The sequence below is a fragment of the Solanum stenotomum genome, chromosome 9 (assembly GCF_019186545.1).
Source record: "Solanum stenotomum isolate F172 chromosome 9, ASM1918654v1, whole genome shotgun sequence".
In the NCBI taxonomy this organism is placed as follows: domain Eukaryota; kingdom Viridiplantae; phylum Streptophyta; class Magnoliopsida; order Solanales; family Solanaceae; genus Solanum; species Solanum stenotomum.
In genome coordinates this window covers 813,168-837,536 of record NC_064290.1, presented here as the reverse complement: position 1 = coordinate 837,536, position 24,369 = coordinate 813,168, and the positions used below count along the sequence as shown (strand labels likewise).

The window sequence follows — 24,369 nt, the reverse complement described above, 5'->3', positions numbered from 1 at the left end:
GCTTATCGATGATATGCCACTAGATAAAAAAGTATAGAGGTTGATGATTTAGATAGAAGGATAGTAAGTAAATGAGTGTACTCGTCCTTAGTATTCATAAAGTATGTTATTCTTCATTTTGCTTTGTTTATCTTGTTATTATGTTGTCGTTATTTATTTTTTTCAGTTTTGTTTTTATCACACTTTTTTATGTCGAGGGTCTATAGTAAACAACCTCTCTACCCCATAAAAGTAATAATAAGATGTGAATTCAGAATTTTCACTAAGCGGATTCGAAAAATAAAAATATAATTATATCTAGGATTTGAATTTGGAATTTCAAGTCTTGTGTTCAAATATTCAAAATCTATATATACATAAAAAAAAATTAAAAAAAAACTTACATATTCACGTAAACACTCTCACCTCTCTTATTATTCATCCTATCCTCTTTTCTATTCGTAACATTACATTAAGTATAATGCTATACCTTAAAAAAATATATTAATCACATTAATTTATGAAAAACACAAAGAAAATCGTAACAAAAAGAATTTCTTTGACATTTCAATAATAGAAATTGTATCACAAATAGACAAAGAAAATAATAATATCAAATTTTAAAGGTACAATAAATTTAATTCTGAAAATCTTAAGGTCAACTCATCAAATAAAAATATAAATTTTTAACTCTTGTCTTGTTTTATTCATGTATATGAACTGTAAAGCAATGTAAACTATTCAGTTGTTGATAGAGCCGCGAACTCAAAACAGGAAAATAGACACGACATGGCTTTATCGTACTTGTCATCATCGACGCTATTGCGTGACTTACTGGCTTGCTGCGTCACGCGGTGCATAATAATTTTGAAAGCGAGTGATTCTGAATCTTTAACTTTCGATTTTACGAGAAATATTTTAACTTTAATAACTTAGTTTTAAACTTTACAAATTTATGACAAAAGAAAATTAAGTTTCAAGGTTACTTGGGTTTAATTACATGTTGCAAAAGAGTTCTGAGAAATTTGCTCAACTAAGCCCATTAGATTTAGTTGCATGCCAGAAAATTAGGTCCAACAAAATTCATCCTAATCTTATTAGCGGCCCAGTTACTATATTTACCTCCTCTTTTCTTAAAGTAACAAAGTGAGTGGTAAATATTTTTTCATTTTAAATTAATGTTTGAGACTCTTGGATATAGAATTGCATTTGTCGGGGAGCTTTACTCACTGATATGGGACGTTTCGACGTGAATCCAATATGTGTATCCTACGCCGTTTGAAAACCCAAAATAAAATGAAGTAAAGCCACCGTCAATCCGTTACACTACATTCTTTTAATTAGTTTTTGACCTTATTATTTTAATTTATGAAAGAACTTTCAAATTAAAGACACTTTTGAGCATAAATTCGCAATAGTACTAATTTAGCATGCATTTCCTAACAAATATTATGCAAAATTGACATCAACAAAGGTATCAATAAGAGAGGGAGTTCGGTATGAAAAAATCTCAAAAAACGCTATCTTCAAATGAGGTCCTATTTGATGCGAAAGTAAATTAGTCGAATTTTAATATAAATGTCGAGTAAAAAAAAAAAATGCAGTGATAGGGTAATTTTCCTTCAATTTTAACCCTTTTTCAAAAAAATTCACATTTGTTGTCAATCAGCTAGTGTATCACGAGTCGTGACAAACAAAAGTGAGGAGAAAAAAGCACAGTAAACGACACTGCACACAGTGTGCGTGAGTGTGTTGTGCAAGTAAACAAAAAGTTTCAAAAACCGATTCAGTAGTAGCTCTTTTAGCCCTCTTTTGTACTCTCTCATCTTTTTCCTCACCGTCTGCAATTTTTTTTCTCTCTCTGATACACTAACAATGGAGGAAGAGTACTCTATGGATCCGGCGCAGTTACTGGAAGCAGCTACTGACTTTGCGTATCATCCTGGTATGTCTGATTTTTTTTACTTGTTTCTCCTAGTTGGTAAATAAGCAATTGGTTAATTTGTGTATCATACAATTTTTTCAGGCGCTCATTCCGATGCCTCAGCTCAAGACTTTCTCAATCGATTTCCTCTTCCAGCCATTATCAAGTATCTTCTATTTTCTCCTCTGTGTTGTCAGCTCTTTCTACTTGAGTTTTCGGCTTACAATACACTCTGTATCAATTTCTCACTGAATATGTGTGGCAGAGTTAGAAACTAAGCAAATTCTTTCCAAATGCTAGGTTTAATCCTGTAGAGATTTGTATAGTTTTTTTTTTTGGAAATAAAATGTTTAAACTAGATGAGAGTAATAGAGAGTCTTTCGGTTCATTTTTTACTTGTCATGTTTCACTTCATGAGAGTCAATTTGACTAATTTTGAAGTTAATATTGAATTGGATTAATTTAATATTTTAAATTTAGATGTTCGATAACTATAAGTTGCAAGCCTTCTCATATTAATATGATGAAAAGATATATCTTAAAATGTTGATGGAAATTCATGCTTTTTGACTCTGGAAAAGTGAAACCTGACAAATTAAAGTAAGCGGAGGGAGTACATTTAATAGAATTTAAACCATGTATGAATCTTTTTGGAATGGAGGGGGTATTCAACTTTCTGAATAGTAGTGCTCCTACATGCTTGAATTGTACCATACCATATCACCTAGCTTAGAGAGATATAGTTTTGTCAATTTCCCACCAAGCGGGATTACACTGGGTCTACTGTTGTAATTTCCCACTGAATATGTGTGGCAGAGTTAGAAATTATGCAAATTCCTTCCAATTACAAGGGCTAATGCATTAATCCTGTGGAGATTTGGGTAGGATTTGTTTTTTGAAATGAAATGCTTAAACTATATAAAAGTACTATAGATTACAATCTTTTACAAGTAAGAGAATTTAAACAATGTTTAAACAATCTTGTTTGAGTATTTTTGGGACAGGGGTATTCTACTTTTTGGAAGTGCTCCTACTGGCTTTCTGATTGTGAACTTTGAATTTCTTGCAGTGCTTTGCAAACAAAAGCAGATTACCCTGGCCTAGAAAGTGCTTTGGTTGATTGTTTAGAAAAGCTTTTCAAAACAAGATATGGAGCATCACTCATTCCACACTACATGGTATGGCAATAATGCTAGTACTACTAAATAAGCTAAATTCGAATCTTCATATCTGAATGAGTTGTTGTGGGTTTATCACAAGTGTGTGGTGAAGTATGTATCAGCTATTTGGCTATTTACAGCTTAGACCATAATATTGTGGGGAATGTGAAACATTAGATTGATAAGTTTTCCCTTTAGAGTTAAATGCGCTAAGGAGCTTTAGGATTCTATCTAGTAGAGAGCAAAGGAGAAATGCTTACTCACAATGAACGAGGAAGTTTTAGAAAATTTAATCAACACTCACTTGTTATTATTCTCTGTTTTTGTGTGTATGAAGGAAGTTGGCCGGTGTCGGGTGATAGATATAGACAGCTATAATTTAAACCAACTTATAGCGGTAGGGGTACAGCTTCCTTTCTAAAGCAACGTAAGGAATTTTAAGGTTCATTTTCTTGCTGTTCTTTCTGCTTCGAGCTATTCGAATGGAGCTTTAGCCTTTATCTTATAATCATGTAACTTCTGTTCATGACTGATTTAAAAGGTTCTTGATTAATAGCGATCAAGAATGATTTACTCTTTTACAAAAGTTCTGTTCATTGTAAACATGTAAACTATACCCAGTATTTTCACTGATTTGACTTTCTTTTATTTTTATGACTACAAGGACCCATTAGGGAGCTTAGAGAAAAATAGAGAAGGAAGTAAACATCATAAAATGTTTTGAAGAGACTTTTTTAGAAAATCAGAAACAGAAGCATTTTGATAACAATATCTGCTGGTTTTCAGAAATCAAACCAAAACCTTTTTCCCAAAGAGAAAATAATCCAATTAATAGGGTTTTCCTAACAGCTAATGTCTCCCCTAAAAATTGGTTTTCAAAATTTTTTAGAAAATCTAAGCCTTTCAATATTGAGCCAAAACCAAATCCAGAGAAATGATCTTAGATAGCAATGAGGAAATATATTTGGAATTTATCTGTGTAAGGATCCTCTGTGTGGTCTTATAGAGCTAGTCAATCGTAAGTCGATGTACATTAATAGTTTATTCCCTTGTCCATCTCCGTGCAACATTTGTACTTACTCTTATGCGTGCCCATCATAATAGAATTTGAGGTAAATCATTAACTTTTTCTAAATTCCTTGGTCTGATTTCTGCTTATCTGCAGCCATTTGTTATTGTCGGTCTCGGTGCAGAGTCTCAGAAAGTCAGACATTTAGCATGCCAAACAGTAAGTGCTTCTATGATAATTTCAACCCTTTTTTGTTAAGCATATGTATATGTACGTCTAAGGTAAATTTAAGATCTTTTCTCCTATTAGTTTTTCAGTTTCCACCCAATTCAGACCCTTTCTGTATGGATGCTTATTTATCAGGAAGACATGTAGCTAACTCTGTAGGATGATGTGGGTGTATGAGAGAACTGAATAGTGAGGACACATGAATTTAACAGCTCTCATATTTCCGTGTATGTGTCTCTGGATATTTTAAGCAGGATTGATGTCAATCTGAAGTTGACAACTTGGCAAGTTTAGACTTTTCTTCCTATGAGAAACAGAATATGTGAAGTTGTTATTGGAATTACTGAATGTTATAATATACGTTGCTACACATTCTCATCATTCTGGAGAATTCACTTATTGTTGTATTTGCTTTTCCTCATTGAGTGCTCCATGTCATTCTAAGTTTTAGCTATCTTTGTTTGACTTGCTGAAAACCATGAACGTGGGCAATCTTTTTTGGTCTCCAAGTTTGACTCTAATGCAGTAGTAACCATGTACAGGTATCCTGCCTGTTGGAGAATATTGATGAAGCAATTGTTATACAACTAATTCATGAGTATGAAGTTTATCAACTTTTGCTTAATTGCCTCATCAGTGGGTAAGACACAATGCAATTTCTTACCATATGCAATCACTGACCGAGCTGTCTATGATTTTTTTGTTTGTTTTGTGGAGATGGCTTTGTTGGATGTACTGATCCTGGTATGGGCTTGCCTTTTTGTAGCAGTTGATTTGATTTCACGTGCTTCTTTGAGAGTCGATTTATTTCTGCTTTTGCCTGCATAGTTTGGACATCACATGTTATTCTTACTCCTTTAACTGTCATATGGGGTCATTCTAAGAGAATATGGTGTGGGCATGAGTTAGAAAATAATATGTACAGGAGTTCGATCAGGGAACTAATTGTTCTCTTTTGTCGTTTCATCTGCTAGCATGATATGTTCTATTAAAGCACTTCAACCAGGTAGTATGACCTCTTTCCAATTCTCCTCCTTTAATTCACATTTTTCTTTTAGAAAAAAATTCTTATCGTGTCATGTGAACGAATGGCTCTTGTATTACCTACATGTCTACACTTAGTGAACACATTGTCAAATGTGTTGTTAGTTGGGACTCTACGTTTGCCCTTGGAAACAAAAAATCTGATACTTGTGACAATTATTTCTTGTCAATGACAAAATTTTGAATGAGAACTATTATTTTATTTTCCCCTTTTGAACTTTTTTCCAAGCCATGTCCTTAAGATGCATCTTTGTGTGCATGCTATTTGCCTCCTGAATTGCTGACTAGTTGGTTTTGGGATCCCCATGTGGAGGTTGCTTGTGAACTGATTTTGTAACCTCATGCTGCTTATGTTTTGGAACCTGTCATCTTTTACTACAACATTCTTTAGTTTCTCACATCCTAGTGGTGATGCTTTACATGCTTAGATCTGTGTGATTTTGCTGTACCATATGCTTGTTGTGACTTCCTAAAGTAGAATTTTATATCATCAGTCGTGATGATGACCAGTGGCGGAGTCAGAAATTTTAACAAGGGGGTTCAAAATTTAAGAAGTAAACACGCAAACTAGTGGAAGAGGGTTCGACATCTATTATACATACCTAAAAAATAATTTTAACTATGTATAAATAGTAATATGTTTCGCCGAGAGGGTTCGGATGAACCCCCTCATTATATGCTGCCTCCGCCCCTGATGATGACATGTGACTAGCATACATCAATCAGAAAAGTATTCACCCTAATATCACTTCTTTTTCCTCTCCTAGAAATTGGGTCTGCTTGTAGTCATGTAGGGTAGGGGTATGCATCGGTCGGTTCGGTTCGATTTTATGTATTATCGGTTCGGTTTATCGGTTTTTAAATAAACTAAACCAATAACGAACCAATTAGATAATTTTTTATCGGTTTTCGGTTTATCGGTTTTGGTCCTTGACGGTTCGGTTTTCGGTTTAACCAATAAGAAAATGCTTATAAAACAAATATATGGTTTCTCTAATAAATTTGACACAACAAGATAATAATGTAACTTTACAAAAGCTCATAAAATAGCAATAATAATAACAAACATGAAAAGAACTATACATATGTAAGACAGAGAAATCAAGAGGAATATGGTTTTTACTTTAGGTTTTGACAATTTGTATAATGTAAAGTTGTGAATTCAAAGTCACAACGAAGTATGAATTGATGGCTAAATGACAAAGACATAACTATTAAGATATTGAGATTAATATTTACTAATATGTATGTATATGTAAAAGTAGTAAATTACTATAGTCTTAACTCTTAATGGGTTATCGGTTTACCCAATAACCCAATAACAATAAACCAATAACACTTTTCTCGGTTTGGTTTATCGGTCGATTTGGTTTTTGCACACCCCTAATGTAGGGTTTATTATTCTGGCAGGGATGCGGAAGTTGCTGCTTCATCTACAGATGCAATTAGGAAACTAGCAACCCATTCTAAAGGCATTGTATGTAGTATTCTGCTTCTTATCAATGCACATACATTTCTGCATGCCTGTGGTGATAATTTGATCAGATATATTGTAAATATGATCTCTGTTGAATTTAATAAAATTTTCTGAAGGATATCATATTTCCTGAAAGCAGCAATGAAGCGACAAACCTCGTGAACTTCGCAACCAACTGTTCACCTCTGGTATGTTTTTTTCTGATGGATGGTAAAAGTTCTGTGTGCCTTTTGACAGACAATGTGCTGTATGCAATGAAAAGCTCTGTTCTGAAATTAGTTCTTCACTTTCGGTCATGCTGAAATTAGTGTGAAAAACATGTCTAATGAGCAGTTCTCTTTTAAATTTAGTGCTTTACTTGATGTCATGTTGAGATAAATTATTATAGTTGCTATCCAGTTAATCATAGCATATGAAATTATTCTTAAATAAAGAATCTAAGAGACAAAGACACTACTCTTAGTCTATACATACCACTAAGGAGCCTTGGCGCAATGGTAGGAGATTCTACCATTTGACCAGGAGGTCCTGACTTAAAGTCGGGGAACATTCTCTTGCAAACATGCAATGTAAAGCTACATAAAATTAACCCAACATAGTCTGGCCTTCCTTACACCCCCACATAGCGAGAGTTTCTTGACTAGGTTCCTATTCTTTAACCATCATACATGTTATTTTTTCTAATTTTGGTGAAGCTTCTTCAACATTCACTTTATGTAGTTTATAATGAGAGAATCATACTTCAGAAATATCTTTTCAAATCCTAACTTGGTTTTACTTTTGCATAAATTACACATAAAATCTACATGACGTAATCCAAAAGTTCTAATATCTATAGTTTGTGTTTTCTTATCTGATTCAAACAGAAATTATAATCATCTATCTATTTTGCTATCGATGTAATTGAGCTGGTGCCTTGTTGTGTCTGTCTTGATTATAGAACTTCACTTACTCATCCCTCCACAATTAAAATAAGAAAGAGGAAATAAAGTAATTAAAGTGGAATCCAATGTCAGTGGTGGTTCTTGATTCATCTGAACCTCATTGAGCTGTGGTATGCTTTTTTCCTCCTCTATCAACTGTTTTANGTCTGTCTTGATTATAGAACTTCTCTTACTCATCCCTCCAAAATTAAAATAAGAAAGAGGAAATAAAGTAATTAAAGTGGAATCCAATGTCAGTGGTGGTTCTTGATTCATCTGAACCCTATGTTGCTCGGACTCTTCAAAAATGCCAATGGGTGCGTATCGGATTCGCCAAAAGTAGTGTATTTTTGAAGAATCCGAGACGGGTGCGGCATCAAAAGTGAAGAGTCCGCGCAACTAAGTCTGAACCTCATTGAGCTATGGTATGCTTTTTTCCTCCTCTATCAACTGTTATATTATCTTATTGCTAGTACTTGGGCTTTTCATTTTGCTAAATCCTCAGGGACGAGTTAGAGTTTTAGCTTTGATAGTGAAGTTATTCTCCATTTCCACTTCTGTGGCATCAAGAGTCTACAGCTCAAATCTTCTTAGCTTGTTGGAGACAGAAATCAGCAATTCAAATGACACATTAGTCACTTTGAGCAGCTTGGAACTCCTATATGAGGTTTGCTTCTAGCTAGATATAAAATTTTCCTCTACATGTTATCATTGCAGTTGCATTTTACTTGTCACTTCATAAGGTCTTATCAGCTATAGATTTTTCATATTTGTTCAGCAGTGGTAGAACATATCTCTGGAATTTTATTTGTTTGAGAAAAACTCAGGAAGTCCTTGTCATAAAAGTTGTGCACTCTTCACGCAAAGTATCAACTCTTTACCTGTTTGACATATCACAAAGAGAATGCAGAACTAACTTCTTTGATCCCAGAATAACATTTGCGGACTCTGAACCGTTACTATCTAGTAGTATTGGTGATGTGACCATACCTTTTTTCTTTATGCCAAGCACTTGATGTTCTCTTTTTCCCCAGCCATCGAGTAAATTTACTCTGTTGCTTTTTTATGTTTTGTTCCTTCCTACTGTTCTGAGAGGTTGGTCCCATAGTCTATAGTAAACATAGAAGAAAATGAAATAATCAGGTAAGATACTCTGAAAATATAAGGCAGAGAACTAGGGTTAGGTATTTACCTAAAGCAACCTTTTCCTTGTCTGCCGTTAATACCTTATCAAAACTTTGGATCATCATGTGATGTGGAGGAAAGGTGGCTACTACTTGGAAGTTTCCATATAAGTTTAAGAGCTTTTTCCTGTATATGTTTTTCTTTCTCTAGCTATAGGGGATCTAGTGGTGGCATATATCAAATATACTCTTCTTTTATTTGGGGGTTTGTACTTGTGTGTTAAGCTGCTATATGTTTTATTCTACAATCACTTAATAGCCTTTTCTTCAATTTGTTCCTGATTGATGTTTTACTTGTTTTTCTTGTATGTGCTGGGTGAATGAAGTTGGCTGATGTTCAGCACAGCACTGAGTTCTTGTCAAGGACTAAGCTTCTTCAAATTCTTACTTCTATTATTAGGTCTGCACACGAGAATTGCTGCTTGTGATTCTGAATTTTATGTTCTAGTCATTCAATCATTGTAACTATCATATTTATTTCTTCACCTGTCTATCTTCCTTAGTGATGCTTCTGCTGAATCGATTTTGCGATCAAGAGCAATGATGATAACTGGAAGGCTGATGGCTAGGGAGAATGCCTTTGTGTTTATCGATGAATCTGGTGATACTCACATATACTTCTTCTGTCTTAATTGTGTGCCAAATTTGTTTGTTTGTTTAAAATTTATTAACTTTACAAGTTGTAGGTATGTTGATTGAGTATTAGAGTTTTCATTTTTTAAATTAGCTTATCACTTAAGTGATGAATAAGACATGTTGCATGTACATGACCCTGGTATGTATTCAGGTTTTATGGTGTATAATTAATGGACTTGTGAGTGGGTCCAAGTAGAATTATTTCCATCAATTAATTCAATATTGATTGAAGCCCACAGTATATGTTAGGTAAAAAAATTCTCATATCCAAGAAATTAGCATCATGGTTTGGCATATTTTAATTAGAATGTAGGAGGAGCTCAATTTCATCCTCAAAATCTATTGCATGTTCTAGTTAAGGAAATACGTATGTCCAAAGGATATATATAGGTAGGCTTTGGTTTTGTGAAAGAATTTTAAGTGCAATATTTGGACTCGTTAAGGCAATGGATGGGCGGCCCAAAATTATTATAAACCCTTTTGGAAGCTTACATAATTTAGGCAGGATTACTATAGGACAACACCCTCATGTGAATGAATCTAAGCATCCAACTCAAAACCTCAAAGGCCCCTTAAGGCAGGGTGTCAATGGCCCAAGACCGTTATAGACATCAATTGGAAGCCCATTTTCAACCCATATGGGACAACAGAACTCAACTGGTTTTAATGTATGCACGGTAGAAGTGGTGTATCAATTGCAGTTAATAAGATGTTGGCTGATCTTAAGGATTTTTTATTTATTTTAAGTAGGAACTAGGAAGGTTATATATATAATCTAGCAAATTTAATTCTTTGCTTGGTATTCCTTTCTTCCCCATTGTTGTCTAAGTTAACAACTCAATATGTATCAAAAGAGGATAGACTCTCTTTGTGGTATGTTTTCTATGAAGTTATCTGGTACCACACTGTTTGTTGTAATATATCCTACCTTTTCTTTTGTTGTTCTACTGCAGCATTTGCTTGCTTGCATAATAACACTTTGGTTGTTATTATGACTTTCAGGTTGTAGAAATCTTATTTCTGCCATTAATGGAAGATTCGATTTCTTAGAAAGTCAAAATGCAGATGAATGTGAATGTGCTCTTGAAGCATTGGGACAAATTGGATTGTGTAAGTTTTTAATTTTTTTATATTTATGTCCACGTGATGTAGCTCAATTTCTCCTTGACAGAAGTATACCTTGAACTACATTTATTTCAACAAAAACTTTAAATAATTGAGGCAATTTTTATTTAGGATTTCTTTAAATTGATGATCACACTTTGTACTTATGAGACCTCTGCTGATTTTTTGGTGATTAACTTAGAGTTTGAGCCCTACTCACTTTTTAAGTATCTGAACAAAGTGTGTGTACCATAAGTGTGCATGACAATAGTAAGAGAGTATTGAACTGTCCTCAGGTGTTTCCCCTTCTTTTGAGAAGGTAAAAGGCTTTTCATTGTTGTAAAAACAATACAAAGTATCAACTCCAAAAGATGAGATAAAAAGAAGAAAAAAAGATTAGACTAGGCTACTAATATAGTCTCACTGTACATGAATAGTTTCAAAAGCCTCTAAAATGGTCTCAGCTTCGCCTATGTATTCCATTTTACACTAAGAAGCAAACAATTGAACTTGATCTTCCAGGTTGGGTTGGTTAATCCTTCAAAGCATCTTTGATTCCTTTCTCTCCAAATAGTCACCATATACAAGCCATGATTGTGGCCCATTTCTTTCTTAGATTTTGTCTTTAATTTTAGCTCCAGTATTTCAAGAGGTGATGTGGTAATTACCCACTGTAATCCCGTTTTTACCCTTTATACAGTATATTTCTTGTTTCCCCTTTAATCACATTTTTTTTGTGTTTTTGATTCATTAAAAATGAAGAAAGATTGAAGCTCTGATGCTATAATTTCTTACATACCCTATAGAGATCTTTATGCAAGAGCAGAACTCTGGTCTAAGTCAGTGTCTAAGAACTAAGCCATAGATTACCATGTCACGTGGAAGGACCTAACGATGTGAAGCTGTCGTTACTCATTATTGTGCATGATTTGTTGGTCTAGTGACGCTAGTCAAGCTATCTAGAAAATCTGGTTAGTGGTACCGGCTATTACTTTTTGGTGCATCTGGTCAGAAAGGAATCCTAGGTGATCTGATGGGATCTCAACTCCAAGTCAATCTGCAAGATTCAATTGTTTACTTAGTCTGTGTAACTGGCTAACTCTATACCTTTTTTGGATTGTGCCAGCTCGCCAGATATAGCTTAATGTTTTGTACATGAGTAGACTCGATCTTCCTTTTGTTATTTTTGCTTATGCATCTGCTTGATGCTATTAATGAAACCTTATTACTTCATCAAAAAGAAAAATTGTTGGTTTGATGACTCGGTGGGGAAATGCTTAATGGGCTAGAATGGTGTGTCATGATATAGTGATGTACTAGCTCAAAGATCCATATGCTTTGTATAACCACGTGACGTGATGGTAATCCTGACTTCTGTGCGTATTTTATTATTCTGGACTGTTTTTGTAGTATTACGGTTGCTTCATAACTATTCTCAGGTATTAATGTATTCAGGCTATGAAATCCAGTACTTAGGTTGCAGCTTTATAATTGTAGGGAATTGCCATTGGTGTTAATTGATTCTGATTTCATTCTTCTAGTATCCAACCTACTAGATATCATCGTTTATGCTGAGCTAATATTTAATCCTCTCATCAAATATTCTTTGGTCTGTCCTCTTGTTCTTGATATGAATATACTTCTCGAAGTACTGGTTCCTGCATTCATGCAGAAGTATGTTTTTTTGTTGCTCTTTTGACCGCTGGAATTTCTTTCTAGCACTGTGTAGTTCACTGTGACACATGCCACTACAACATATTCACTTGGTTAAGAGATTATGTCGTAATTGAAAAAAAAAATTGTCCTTGACATCTTGCAGGCAGCAAAGGGGCAGCATCACTTCTCTCAGGTGCACAGCCTGCAGGAAGACATGTGATTTATGCAGCCTTTGATCAGCAACAGCATGGTAAACAGCTGGTAAGCACATCTTTTTTTCTGACATTTCCACTCTGCTATGAGTGTTGAATTCGAGACTCCTTAGAGGACAAGCTTTAACTTATGTTATCCATGTCAATTTACACAACCTCAATTTTATGAATGTTGTGTGAATGATGGCAACTTATTATTGTATTCTAATGTAATTCAGCTGGAAGCAAAGAGGAGACGTATTAATATCTTTATCTATTGCTTAAGTTCTGTGCGGAACTCATGCAAACTCTGACTTCATGATTTAAAGAGATTCAGAAATTTGTTACCGACCTAATCTTTACTTGGGACTTCCTTTGAATGTAAAAAACAGGCGGCATTGCATGCTCTTGCAAACATTGTTGGAGAAACTCGCGCCGAAAAGGATGTATTGCTGGATGGTGATGCAGAGCAGAATCTTCGGCGCCTGATCTATGAAGCAGCATCCAAGACTTCAAAGCTGACACCTTCAGTGAGTTTAATTTTTGTGTGACGTCTGGCTTCATGATAAAAAAAAACCCCTGTAATCAGCACTCCATGCTCCCAAAAAGGGTAAGGGGGATTGAGAGACAGAGAGGGTAAACAAATGGATTATAAAAGAAAGGAAAACCTGTGAAATGCATTACCCTCGTGGGTTGAAGAGTTTTATTGGGATTTGATGTGCATGAACTGTTGTTAGACTTGTGTTCAACATTAATAGCCAGTTTGCCCAAGCTTTTGGGAAGCGCAAAGTGCTTATTTTAGCGAGTTGTGATATTTGGCCAAACTTTTAGGAACAAATAAGTGTTTTTGAGTAGTAGTAGTAGAAACTATTTTTCAGAAGTTAAAAATAGTAGTTTTTCCCCAAAAGCACTTTTGGAACCTTGACCAAGCACAATTACTGGATTAATATTGGTAAAATTGCTTTTGAAATTCATTGCCAAATACATACTCCTACTCTGCAAAAGTCTTTTTTTGAAAAAACAGTTCTAAAAAAACGCACTTTTCAAAATAAGCAGATTTTGGAATTTTGGCCATATAAGTCTTCAAATTCTTCTTTGACTCTTTTCTAATATAATTTCTTGACATGAAGTTCTTGGTTATTTATTTGAATTGTTCCTTGTGACAGGGTCTCCTCTTATCAATTCTTCAACAGGATTCAGAAATTCGTAAGGCGGTGAGATATATCTCTGCAGCTAATGGCTTATATCATTTTATAGAGAGGAACAGTTAGAAGAAAGTTTCCTTGTTTATGTTATCCTTTTAAAAATCAACTATTTGAAGAAGCTATTCCTTCCTACCTAGCTGTACTGTGGAAAGTTTTAATTCTTTTAGCAGTATAGTGATGCATGTGAATCGTTTCAACTTAATTTGGATTTTAAATTGACTAAAGTGTGCATAGGAATAATGGCTACAAAAAAATAGTACTCTATTATTTTCTTGTCATTTATGTATTTTCTGTAGAGTGCAAAGTAATGCAAACCATTTCATGATGCTGGACGTGTTGGTGCGATCAATGATCACACAGTTAGTAAAAGCCAGTATCTTCTTATGTTTACAGGGATACAGAGTGATAACTGGGTTGGTGATGCGACCTTGGTGCCTGATGGAGGTTATTTCCAGACGAGAAATAATAGATATAGTAACTGATGCATTTAAAGAGACAGAAAAGATAGGTTTGTATGCTAATATCCAATTTGCTTGACAGTAGACACTAACATTGTTACTATGGGTACAAGTATTTGCTGTTTGCATATCTAAATGCAGTCATTTGATGACATTTTTTTGGCATCATCTCTGATTGATCATATCTTCACCTAAAGGACTTCTGTGCTACTGCATTTTCTCATTCAACCTTATGTTGGCCCATATTCACGTGAAACTGCAAGTTAGTGTATTTCTTGTTTTAATTGTCTGTTCATCCTTTACCCTGACAATTCCATTAACAAATAGTCTTTAACTTACCATATCTCCGTACTACAAAAGTTGCATCATCAGCTATTGATTTTTCAACTCACCTGGCTAAGCAGGACTTTTGACAGATATTGAAAGACCACCCTCATTTAGGCCTTAATTGTAGTTGTATGTGTCCTCATTTATATCTTATATGTATTCTATTGTAAAGCTGTAACTATTTCACATAATATATGTTCTTGTTTACAAATATACATTTCTAAAGCTCGAGAAATATTTATGTTTTAACTATGGTATACGTGCATGAACTTCCTTTCCAGTTATATAGAGATTCAGAATCACCAAAAGTTGACCTGGTTTCAATTGCAACATTTTCTTCTTTTTGTGTCCATCACAATTTCTTTTTATATAAAGAAAACTCTCGATGACTTCCCGTAGATAAAGGGTTGAACATGTAGCTTTTAAGAGAACGAATTGAATGGCTAAAAATGCAACAGCTGGAATCATAAGGCCCAAACCCAGTATATTCGGGGCTTTTCTTTCCCAATATGATGCCATAAGTATCATTGATGACACGGTTTAACCGCCTGAAGAGCAATTATATGCTGAGAAAATAACTGTGAACCTTTCTGAAGCACTTTGGATTTTCCTGAAGTTGGTTAATGTTCAGGTATGGAAGCAAGACACAAGTGTTGCCAGTCAATCTACAAAGTTTTTACCTCATCTAGTAAACTGATTGCTGACAATGCACTTTCGGGTATAGCTACAAAGGTGCGTCTTTCCTGATTTATATCACTTGTGCTCAAATCTTTACAGATTACTTATAGTTCATTGTGGATCTGAGATGGGATTGGTCTTCAATCCTAGAGTTCCCTGTTATAGAAGTCTGACGTGTCCTTATTTTCACCGTGTATATACATATAGTTATGCCTACTTATTATAGATATAGACAAGCATGTCAGGTGTTCAACCTATTTTTTGCATTTTAGTTTTCTTTGTGCAAGTATCGCGGTGAATTTGCAACAACAACATACCCAATGTAATCCCACAAGTGGAGTTTGGAGAGGGTGGTGTGTACGCAATCCTACCCCTACATTGTGAGGTTAGAGTGGTTGTTTTTGATAGACCTAGCTAAGTAACGCATATCTAAGATCAAGTATGCAAAACAAATACATTAGTGAAGAAGACATACTGAAAAATAATTGAGAAGGGAATAGTAGCAACAACAAATAATATGATAACTGAAGCAAAGGAAACAACAAGTATTACTAAAATAGAAGAATAAGGGGTCGTTTGGTGTGAGGGATAATACCAAATAGTCCCGGGATTAAATTATAGTATCCCGGATTAATAATTAGTACCGGGATAAGTTATCCCTCTCTTTGGGTGGTATAGTAATCCCGGGATAACTTATCTCGGGATAAAATAGGTAAATGACAAAAATGTCTCTTTCAACCCTTTTGTTATATCACTTTTTACATTAATGAAGGGCATTTTTGTAAACAAATAAATTGTTCTTAAAATTTATTATTTTGAATACAACAAACCAAACACTCAATAAAAAATAATCCCAACACAACTTATCCCATCATAACTAATCCCAACATAACTTATCCCAACATAACTTATCCCATCATAACTCATTTTTAAACCAAACGACCCCTAAGAGTAATAAGCAATACTGACAAGGAAACTAGACAACATTCTATTACCTACTAACCTTATATCATAATCTTCGACCTCCATATTCTCCTATCTAGGGTTATGTCTTCTTTGAAGTTTATTTTAATGAGCATAAAACCAGGGGAAGAGTCTACTTTTCAGTTGTTTCACTTTATATGTTTGTCACTGTGCCTATGTGGGTCATAGAAAAGAAAATACATAAAAGCCTAACAAGTGAGCCATGCTTCCTTGAAATTTGCCCTCGGTAAGATGTAGGTGTGTCATGTCTTGTTTATACTTCTTCGGCCTACTTCTACCACTCCTCAAATTCACCATGGTCAACCTCTCACACCTCCCCACTGAGGCATCTGTGCATCTCCTTTTCACATGTCCATACCATCTCAGCCTCACTTGACTTGTCTCATCTTGTCCACCATGGAAGTCATTCCGACCTTGTCCCAAATATCTTCGTTTCTAATGCTATCTCTGCTAGTATGCCCACACATCCATCTCAACATCCACATTTTTGCTACTTTCATCTTTTGCACGTGCAAGTTATTGACCAACCAACACTCTGCCTGGTCAAGTTGGTGCATTTGCCTATTTATTTATTTATTGAAGAAGTAAGATGTTTCATTAAGTGAATTTGCCTATTTATTGTCAACTGCATGGAAAATTTAAAAATGAGTTGGCCACGATGGTAGCAATAGGAGAGCGAAAGAAATGAGATATAATTTACAGAAAGTCCAAGTTAAATCTTCACATAAATACGATCTTTTAGCCCAAGTAAACGTCTTTTAAGATGGTTGAGGACTGATAGCCCAAGTGACATAGTGTTTGTTTCATCAAAGATTCTTAATTTTCTGTTCCTTTTCTCCTCTCGTTGATGGTGTGCTTTCCTACATTTGTGTTATAATAATGTGCTTTCCTGCAGCTGGAGGAAGCTATCAACAGAGGTCCTTATCTAGGAAGAAAGCTTTCTGAAGCACAACCTGCAGTGATGACTGAGCAGAGATTTTAGTCTTCTCAACATCATAGAAACTATCTTACAAGTTACAAGTGTTAATTTCAGCCATGACGTATCAGCTTTAAGATGTTAACCCTCAGTAGTACATAGTGGATCAACTTGCTTGCTCACTTCCCTTGTAAAATGTTCCCTTTTCTGTAGGCAAACAGCAACAAAGACTGTAAACTATGTGTGTAGGCATTTGGTGCTAACTGCTAAAGTTGGGTTTAGCTATTCAAGTTCACTTGCCTTTTTCACTTCCAAAGATCTCATCCAAGAGACTTCACTGCTTTGTCATGCCGAAGTGATAAATATTTGAACTCGAGCTTCCTTAGATGAGCCAACTTTGAGCTGAAAAATCTGTTGAATCTTGGTTGTAGGGCTCTACTAGTGCTACGATTATCGTATTTTATTACTGTTGTGCTCTTCACTTTGGGTATCTTTATTATTTTGTTGTCAATACTTTTCTACTCTTCTGCATTTTCATATGTTGTATTTTTTAGAACCATCTTTGAAAACGCTTTTTTTAAGCTGAGGGTCTTATCGGAAACAATATTCTACCTCTCTCAAGGTGCTGATAAGGTCTGTGTACCCCCACCCTTTCTAGACTCCATCTTACTAGACACGGGATTACATTGGATATGTTATTGTTGTCAGTGTTTCACATGTGCTTAATATGTAAAATCAGAAGTGAATAAAATAGAAGTTGCATTATCCGTTAAGTGAAAGATAATTAGCATTGCAACAGTGTTGGGCACAAATATCCGTTTTTATGATACCTTAATATGTTTTAAACGAGTTTAATTTAGCCCAATAGCGTTGGAAGTTGGTCTTGAACTTTTATTCCTTGCTTACCTGCACGGTCACAACTTAAAGTCTTGTTTGTGGATCACAACTTGTTAAATTTGAAACTTTAATCGCGGCTCAAAAGTTCAAAATCACTCACCTCAAAAGTCATTCTCGTAAATCACCCGACTGATAATGGACGGATCTCATCTCTTTTGCTCTTAATGGTTTTTTCTTTTTTGTTGGGCTAATAAAACATGGCCCATATAACACATCAGTCTCCACCAACACAAGCCCATAATCAAAATCAAAAGAAAATAAGACTGTGAGGATAAGATGGGATACCAATTAGTACAAAGTTCTTCAGCTTTTGCTGTTGCTGTGTAGAGAGTGTGAGAAATACAGAGAAAAAGCCATGGCAGGAGCTTGCTTATCTTCTTCTTGTTTGAGCTTTACTACAAAATTCAACACCCTTTCTCTCAATGGACCACATGCTGATGCATTTAGGTCACTCAGTTTTTCTGCTAACACTTCTCTCAATCTCTTCTCTAAAGGTATGAATTTCATTTACAACGAACCCATCAGTTCAAGAATCCCTTTTTATCTTTTATTTTGATTTTTCAAAGATTAACCTAGCATCTACGAATGGGAATTTTTCGCGGGGAGTTTGATTTTTCTAATTTTTCGGAGATAATAACTATTAGTTGAGTCATCATACGAGAGAGATTAACTCTATTTTGGGGTATTTACTTGTTTCAAATTGGTTAGTAGAATTTAGAGTTTTATGGTCTTATTGATTTTCTTTGAATTGCAGGGGCTGTTTCACTGAATCCAGTGCAAATGCCGTTTCGTCGTTCCATTGTTTGTGAAGCTGCTCCAACAAAGAAAGCGGATTCTGCAGCTAAAAGGGCAAGACAAGCTGAAAAGAGGAGAATTTACCACAAGGCTAAAAAATCTGAAGTCAGGACTAGGATTAAGACTGTAAGTTGCTTTCACTTTTGGGTTTAATTATGATTAGTTATTAGTTCGAAGTTCGAACTGTCAACTACTTCGTTGGTTTTGCATTGTTCCTATTAATATTTTTATATAACATGCTTGTTGAGTTCTTTTGTAATGTGGTTTTTATTGTGCAATTGATATTTTCCTTTTTAGTTTCACTTGTGGTGTCGAGATAGGCTAGATAAATAAACCCCTCCTTGAAGTTGATCTAAAGATTTGAATGAATTTTGTAAATAATTAAAGGAACCTTGAAATGGATCAAGAATTGTGTGCAGAACATGTCTACCATGAGACAACAGAATTGGTCAACTTCTGTCCCTTCCACCTACTTGTAGAAGCTAGATGAAATTATGTACTTGTTTAGTCAGTAATCTATTACGGCAAGCATTTTGATGGATTGTCTGTGTAACTTTTTCTTTGACTATTTAAAATTGTTCCATTTTGTCCTCCTAACTAAATTTTGTTTGAATGGGGCACAAAGAATTTTCAATGATGCTGCTTGTTGATGGGACCTCTATGGAAGTAGAGAAAACTCAATTTGAGGAAGAGCTATATTTACATAGAGTCCCTATTTTTTGTGAATGTGCCCCATAAAATGATTTAGCATTGAGATTTTGTTAAGTTCTGATGTTTGTTTATTTATTTTATTTGAGTGCATGTCTAACATTCTCTAAGTCTCATCTTCGGATGTGTGGCATATGGTAAACCAAGTCTTTTTCAATTGTTTCAAGCAACAACGGAAGAGTGAGTGGATGAGTGCAGAGATGGGGTAGTAGTCCATTTTATGTCAATCTGATTTCTTCCTTTTTGATCTTTAAGGTCATAGTCACTATTTTTCCCGTAACTGTTGAGACAATAAACTGCTGATGGGTTTGGATCTCTGAGGCAAAAGTATGGTCAAAATTGGAACTGCAGAGAATAAACTGAGTTAAATTTCAATAAAATAGTAATGCATTAGGATTGGGAATTTGTGCTAAGCAACTCTTGCATGGCTTTTGTTGTCCTTCATTTAAATATGAGTTATACATATGTCAAATAATCACCTTTTGCACTTACTCTCTGCTCTTAGAGATGTCTCTTGAATATGCTAAGGTACTGAAGGTTATAATTTTGGAGCAAAATACCATTTTCATCATGTCTTATTCTTAGACGACTCTATGAAGGTGCAAATACTACCTTCAGTTTCATTTTAGCTAATCCTATCTATTAGATAATAATGTGAAAGCTATCCTAATCTATTGGATAAAGATGAAAAATTAAAAACAATAACCTCAAAGACTAGTGTTGTGCCTTAGGTTGCAGTGGAGTGTCATGATTCTGCAGTCAGCATAGCTTCAAACTCCAGCTTTTGAGGCTGAGTCATAGCTTCAACTGTTTAGGCCTATTTGACAGTTATTAGAGCTCTCTTATGGAGTCAGCAAATTTGCTTTCATTTGGTTTCCTTCCGTTCACCTTTTTCCTAATTTTCAGAGTCCTGGAAGAGGAATATTGTTTGTTGGGGTCATTGATATTCAGGATGTGGAGATAATTCCCCTTCATAATTTTGTCTTTTGTTACCTCCAGTTATATAGACACATGGTGCACTAGGCTAGGTGATCCCAGAATTTGTATGACTGAACAACTATGAAGATTTTTAGATTGTTGAAGCCCTTGTATTACTTAGTTTTTAAGGTAAAAAGATGTTAGAAGCTACTCTGATATGCCCTTGCACCATCCGTCGAAGTGAATTGACAAAGAGATAAAAATTGCAGACTATAATAAGAGAAGAAGGGTTAGTAACTAACAAGAGCTGTTTCTCTCTGAACGGAAACTTGAACTTGAACCAAGATTTGGTTGTACTTGACTGATTAGTGGAGATTTAATGGTATTTGAGAGTGATGAACAAATCAAGTGAGAAGATTCGCTATTCTGAGAAGTTTGTAATGAAGTTGTAGTCATTGCTAAATAAAGTAATGTTGATTAAGTTCCCATAAGCACGACCTTAGAAATGAACTCAACAGATTCATGGATCTTTTGATAAAAGATAGATTTATGGGCATAAGTCAACTTTCATGGACTGCACCTGGCTACATTTACCGCATGAAATTAATAAATTAGAGGAAGATTAGAAGAAGCATTTTCAGAAATGCGTATAAACACATGTAGACTCGGGGTTAATTGGACAATGCCCAGAACCACTTTTGAGGTACTAACACACTGGCAAGGAATTGGGAAGAGAGGATCAAAGGAAGATTGGTGGAAAAATGTACCTGCTTGCATTTGGTGGACACTATGGAAAGAAAGAAATGGAAGGTGCTTCGAGGGGAGGTCAAGCAGCTCCCAGATGATCAAGATGAAATGCCTTAGTCTTTTGTTTTTTTGGTGTAAGCAAGATTTAGTGGGGGAAGTAGATAGTGTAGTGGAGTTTATAGGCCAATTGTAAATTTTTNTCAAGTGAGAAGATTCGCTATTCTGAGAAGTTTGTAATGAAGTTGTAGTCATTGCTAAATAAAGTAATGTTGATTAAGTTCCCATAAGCACGACCTTAGAAATGAACTCAACAGATTCATGGATCTTTTGATAAAAGATAGATTTATGGGCATTAGTCAACTTTCATGGACTGCACCTGGCTGCATTTACACCATGAAATTAATAAATTAGAGGAAGATAAGAAGAAGCATTTTCAGAAACGCGTATAAACACATCGAGAAAAAGATATAAGCTATCACAGGCTTCTTCATCTCAGCATATGGAACCTAACCTTTGTTCTTTTCTAGGTTTTGGAAGCATTGGAGACATTGAGGAAGAAAACTGATGCAGAGTCAGAGGAAGTTGTGTCAGTTGAGAAGTTGATTGCAGAGGCATATTCCGCAATCGATAAAGCAGTTAAAGTTGGGACACTTCACAGGAACACTGGAGCGAGAAGAAAATCTCGTCTTGCTAGAAGAAAGAAAGCAGTTGAGATCCATCATGGCTGGTATGTTCCTGCTCCAGCCACTGAACCTGATCTTGTAGCCACAGCTTGATGTCAATCCATATTTTTCATATTCAATGTAAAGCAGTGGCATCTTGTGGAGAATTCAGCTTCCTAGAGTATGATCAGATATTTTTCATTCTTGATATTGTATATGACCTTGTTGTGCAATCAATTTCTACTTCTCTTTGTTTTCTTCAGTTAATAATTTGTGTACTTTCATTTTGTTTCTTGAACATAATATGTTGTTGATGTTTAGAGTTTACGAGTTTCCAGACTCCACTCGTAAGATTACAAATGGGTATGTTGTTTAGAATTCAGTGTTCGTGAGAAATCCATCTTCAAATGGATGTTTATTGGGATGTTAGAACACACTGATAGTGTAAAAAAAAATCTATATATAGAGTGTATGACTTAAATTCGTCACTCTATGAGTCTCTTCCTTTTTGCGTATGACATCAGCTCTCCCTTTGGCAGCACCTTCACTATTGATGAATGCCAAGTGTTTTTCCTTGCGTGGATCCAATGAAAACTTGATGAGTCTATCTATCTTTTTACTAACAATTATGTATTTACTTTGTAAAAATGAACCCACGTAAACAATGTTTTTTTTTTTCGTACATTAACCGCCGACCATAAAAATTATATAGTATATTGAATAATAAATTAAGGAGAACACCTGCTTCATCGTCGAGTTTCTTCTAAAATCTAAATAGGAAGCGATAACAAAATTGAGTTTAATTAAAATACATTTGCATTTACTCCTTAAGGTTCCAATTTTTTTTATAGTTTTAACAAATTAATTTTATCTGAAAATACCTGACGTCTGAAAAAAAATACTTATTATATCCAAGTTTTAACTTTTCTAATTTAATTAGTAAATAATTAAATTAGTAAAGTATTACTACTGATTAAATATGTCATCTTGAGAGAAATAAATAAAAAGTAATATAAACAAGTATACTTATGATTAAAAATATTAATCTATATACTTTTGCAAAATGATGTCCAAAAAAAATAGACATAATATATAAATATATCCTTTAATTTGTCTTTTATAGAAGACGAATGTATCCATATTTTATATTATAAATTTAAGAGTATATTTGCGCATATCCAAAATTAGAGGGCATAAATATTTGCATAAATCAAATTAAAGAACACGTTTATGTATTATCTATATCTTTTATATTACCTTAAAGCATGAACTTCTAACTTGAATGTAAATTACTATAATATCCCTAACTTAAAACACTCATATATTTATTTGAATAGCATATGTTTTCTTGAAAGGTTGTGACTTTTTCGATGAGTTGTAACTTTTCTGATAAGTTGTGATTTTTTTTCAAAGGGTTGTGATTTTTTGATGAGTTGTGACTTTTCTAATAAGTTGTGACTTTTTCGAAGGGTTGTGACTTCTTGGACATGCCACGACTTTTCAGATAAGACACAAAAAACACTTGTTCATACTACCTTTTGTTGACTATGAATAAAAGGGCATCCTCTCATTTTTCAACCACAATTTTTTTTTAATCTTCTACTCTTCATCTTCTTGCATTTTAAAAATTTTCGTTTGATTTATTGTCGTTGTGTGAGTTCGAAGTTTAGCGGAATGTGAGGTACCACTATTTTGATGAAGTAAATCATTTTATCCTAAGAGGATATACCTCGAGTACTTGAGGAAAATAATATTTGAAGATATAATAGTTATTTTTTGGTTAATATATACAGTGGTATGTAATGTTCCAATATATAAAGTTAACAAGATGTAGTCTAAATTCATTTGTTTTTTTGACAGTTTCTCTTGTGATATAAATATATGCTTCTGAATATCTTTTTCCAAAATTATTTAAATTCTCAAAAGTTAGAGAATTGTCACGATATTTTTGTTGATGCTCAAGACATAAAAATGACTTTATTTACCAATGTTACTTATGTGATTTAGATAGTCACAAAGCTTGCTTCAAAATAGATATTATTATATAAACATTTCCCTTTTGTTTTACTTCTTTACTATTTCTTAATATCTAAGTATTTTAGACTAAATAAATTCATATGACTTGTAATAACGCATGTTGAAGTTTGTAGTAGTTTAACTTTTATTATTTATTTAATAGCTAATTTTTATGAGATAACTATTTACATTAATGCATATATATATATATATATATATATTTAGTAATATGGAATATATAAACATTTTCATCTTGTCCCTACACTAAATTAAAATCTATAACTATAAAAAATAGTAACATTAATTAAAAATCCTCTTTATTTATGTAAGTATTTTTTTTTTTAGAAATTCAGCTATTGCACTTTAATTCTTTAGTTATAACATTGTAAATTAACTTAGTTATTACTAATTATTTCAAACGTTAGTCACACTTTTTTACATTCTTTAGTTATAATATTATGAATTCTCATAGTTATTATATGAAGTATTTCTATCTTTCATCTTTTCTTATATTAAGTTTTGACCAATAATTTTTCATATTAC

The 24,369-nt window shown here is 34.1% G+C and overlaps 2 protein-coding genes across 2 annotated transcripts; both read left to right on the top strand.

The window, feature by feature from the left end:
* The first annotated feature begins 1,698 nt into the window (after positions 1-1,698).
* Positions 1,699-17,498, top strand: LOC125875484 (uncharacterized). The gene is made up of 17 exons (XM_049556463.1): positions 1,699-1,924; positions 2,006-2,069; positions 2,973-3,081; positions 4,229-4,291; positions 4,843-4,940; positions 6,755-6,821; positions 6,938-7,009; positions 8,250-8,411; positions 9,255-9,328; positions 9,432-9,529; positions 10,567-10,674; positions 12,488-12,585; positions 12,908-13,045; positions 13,682-13,729; positions 14,114-14,228; positions 15,137-15,237; positions 17,063-17,498. Exons 1-17 carry the CDS (start codon positions 1,855-1,857, stop codon positions 17,147-17,149), a joined length of 1,572 nt encoding a protein of 523 aa, XP_049412420.1. The 5' UTR covers positions 1,699-1,854; the 3' UTR covers positions 17,150-17,498.
* A 749-nt stretch (positions 17,499-18,247) lies between these two features.
* Positions 18,248-22,072, top strand: LOC125875496 (30S ribosomal protein S20, chloroplastic). The gene is made up of 3 exons (XM_049556476.1): positions 18,248-18,474; positions 18,735-18,901; positions 21,676-22,072. The coding sequence occupies exons 1-3, from the start codon at positions 18,336-18,338 to the stop codon at positions 21,922-21,924; spliced, it is 555 nt and encodes a 184-aa protein (XP_049412433.1). The 5' UTR covers positions 18,248-18,335; the 3' UTR covers positions 21,925-22,072.
* Positions 22,073-24,369: the final 2,297 nt, after the last annotated feature.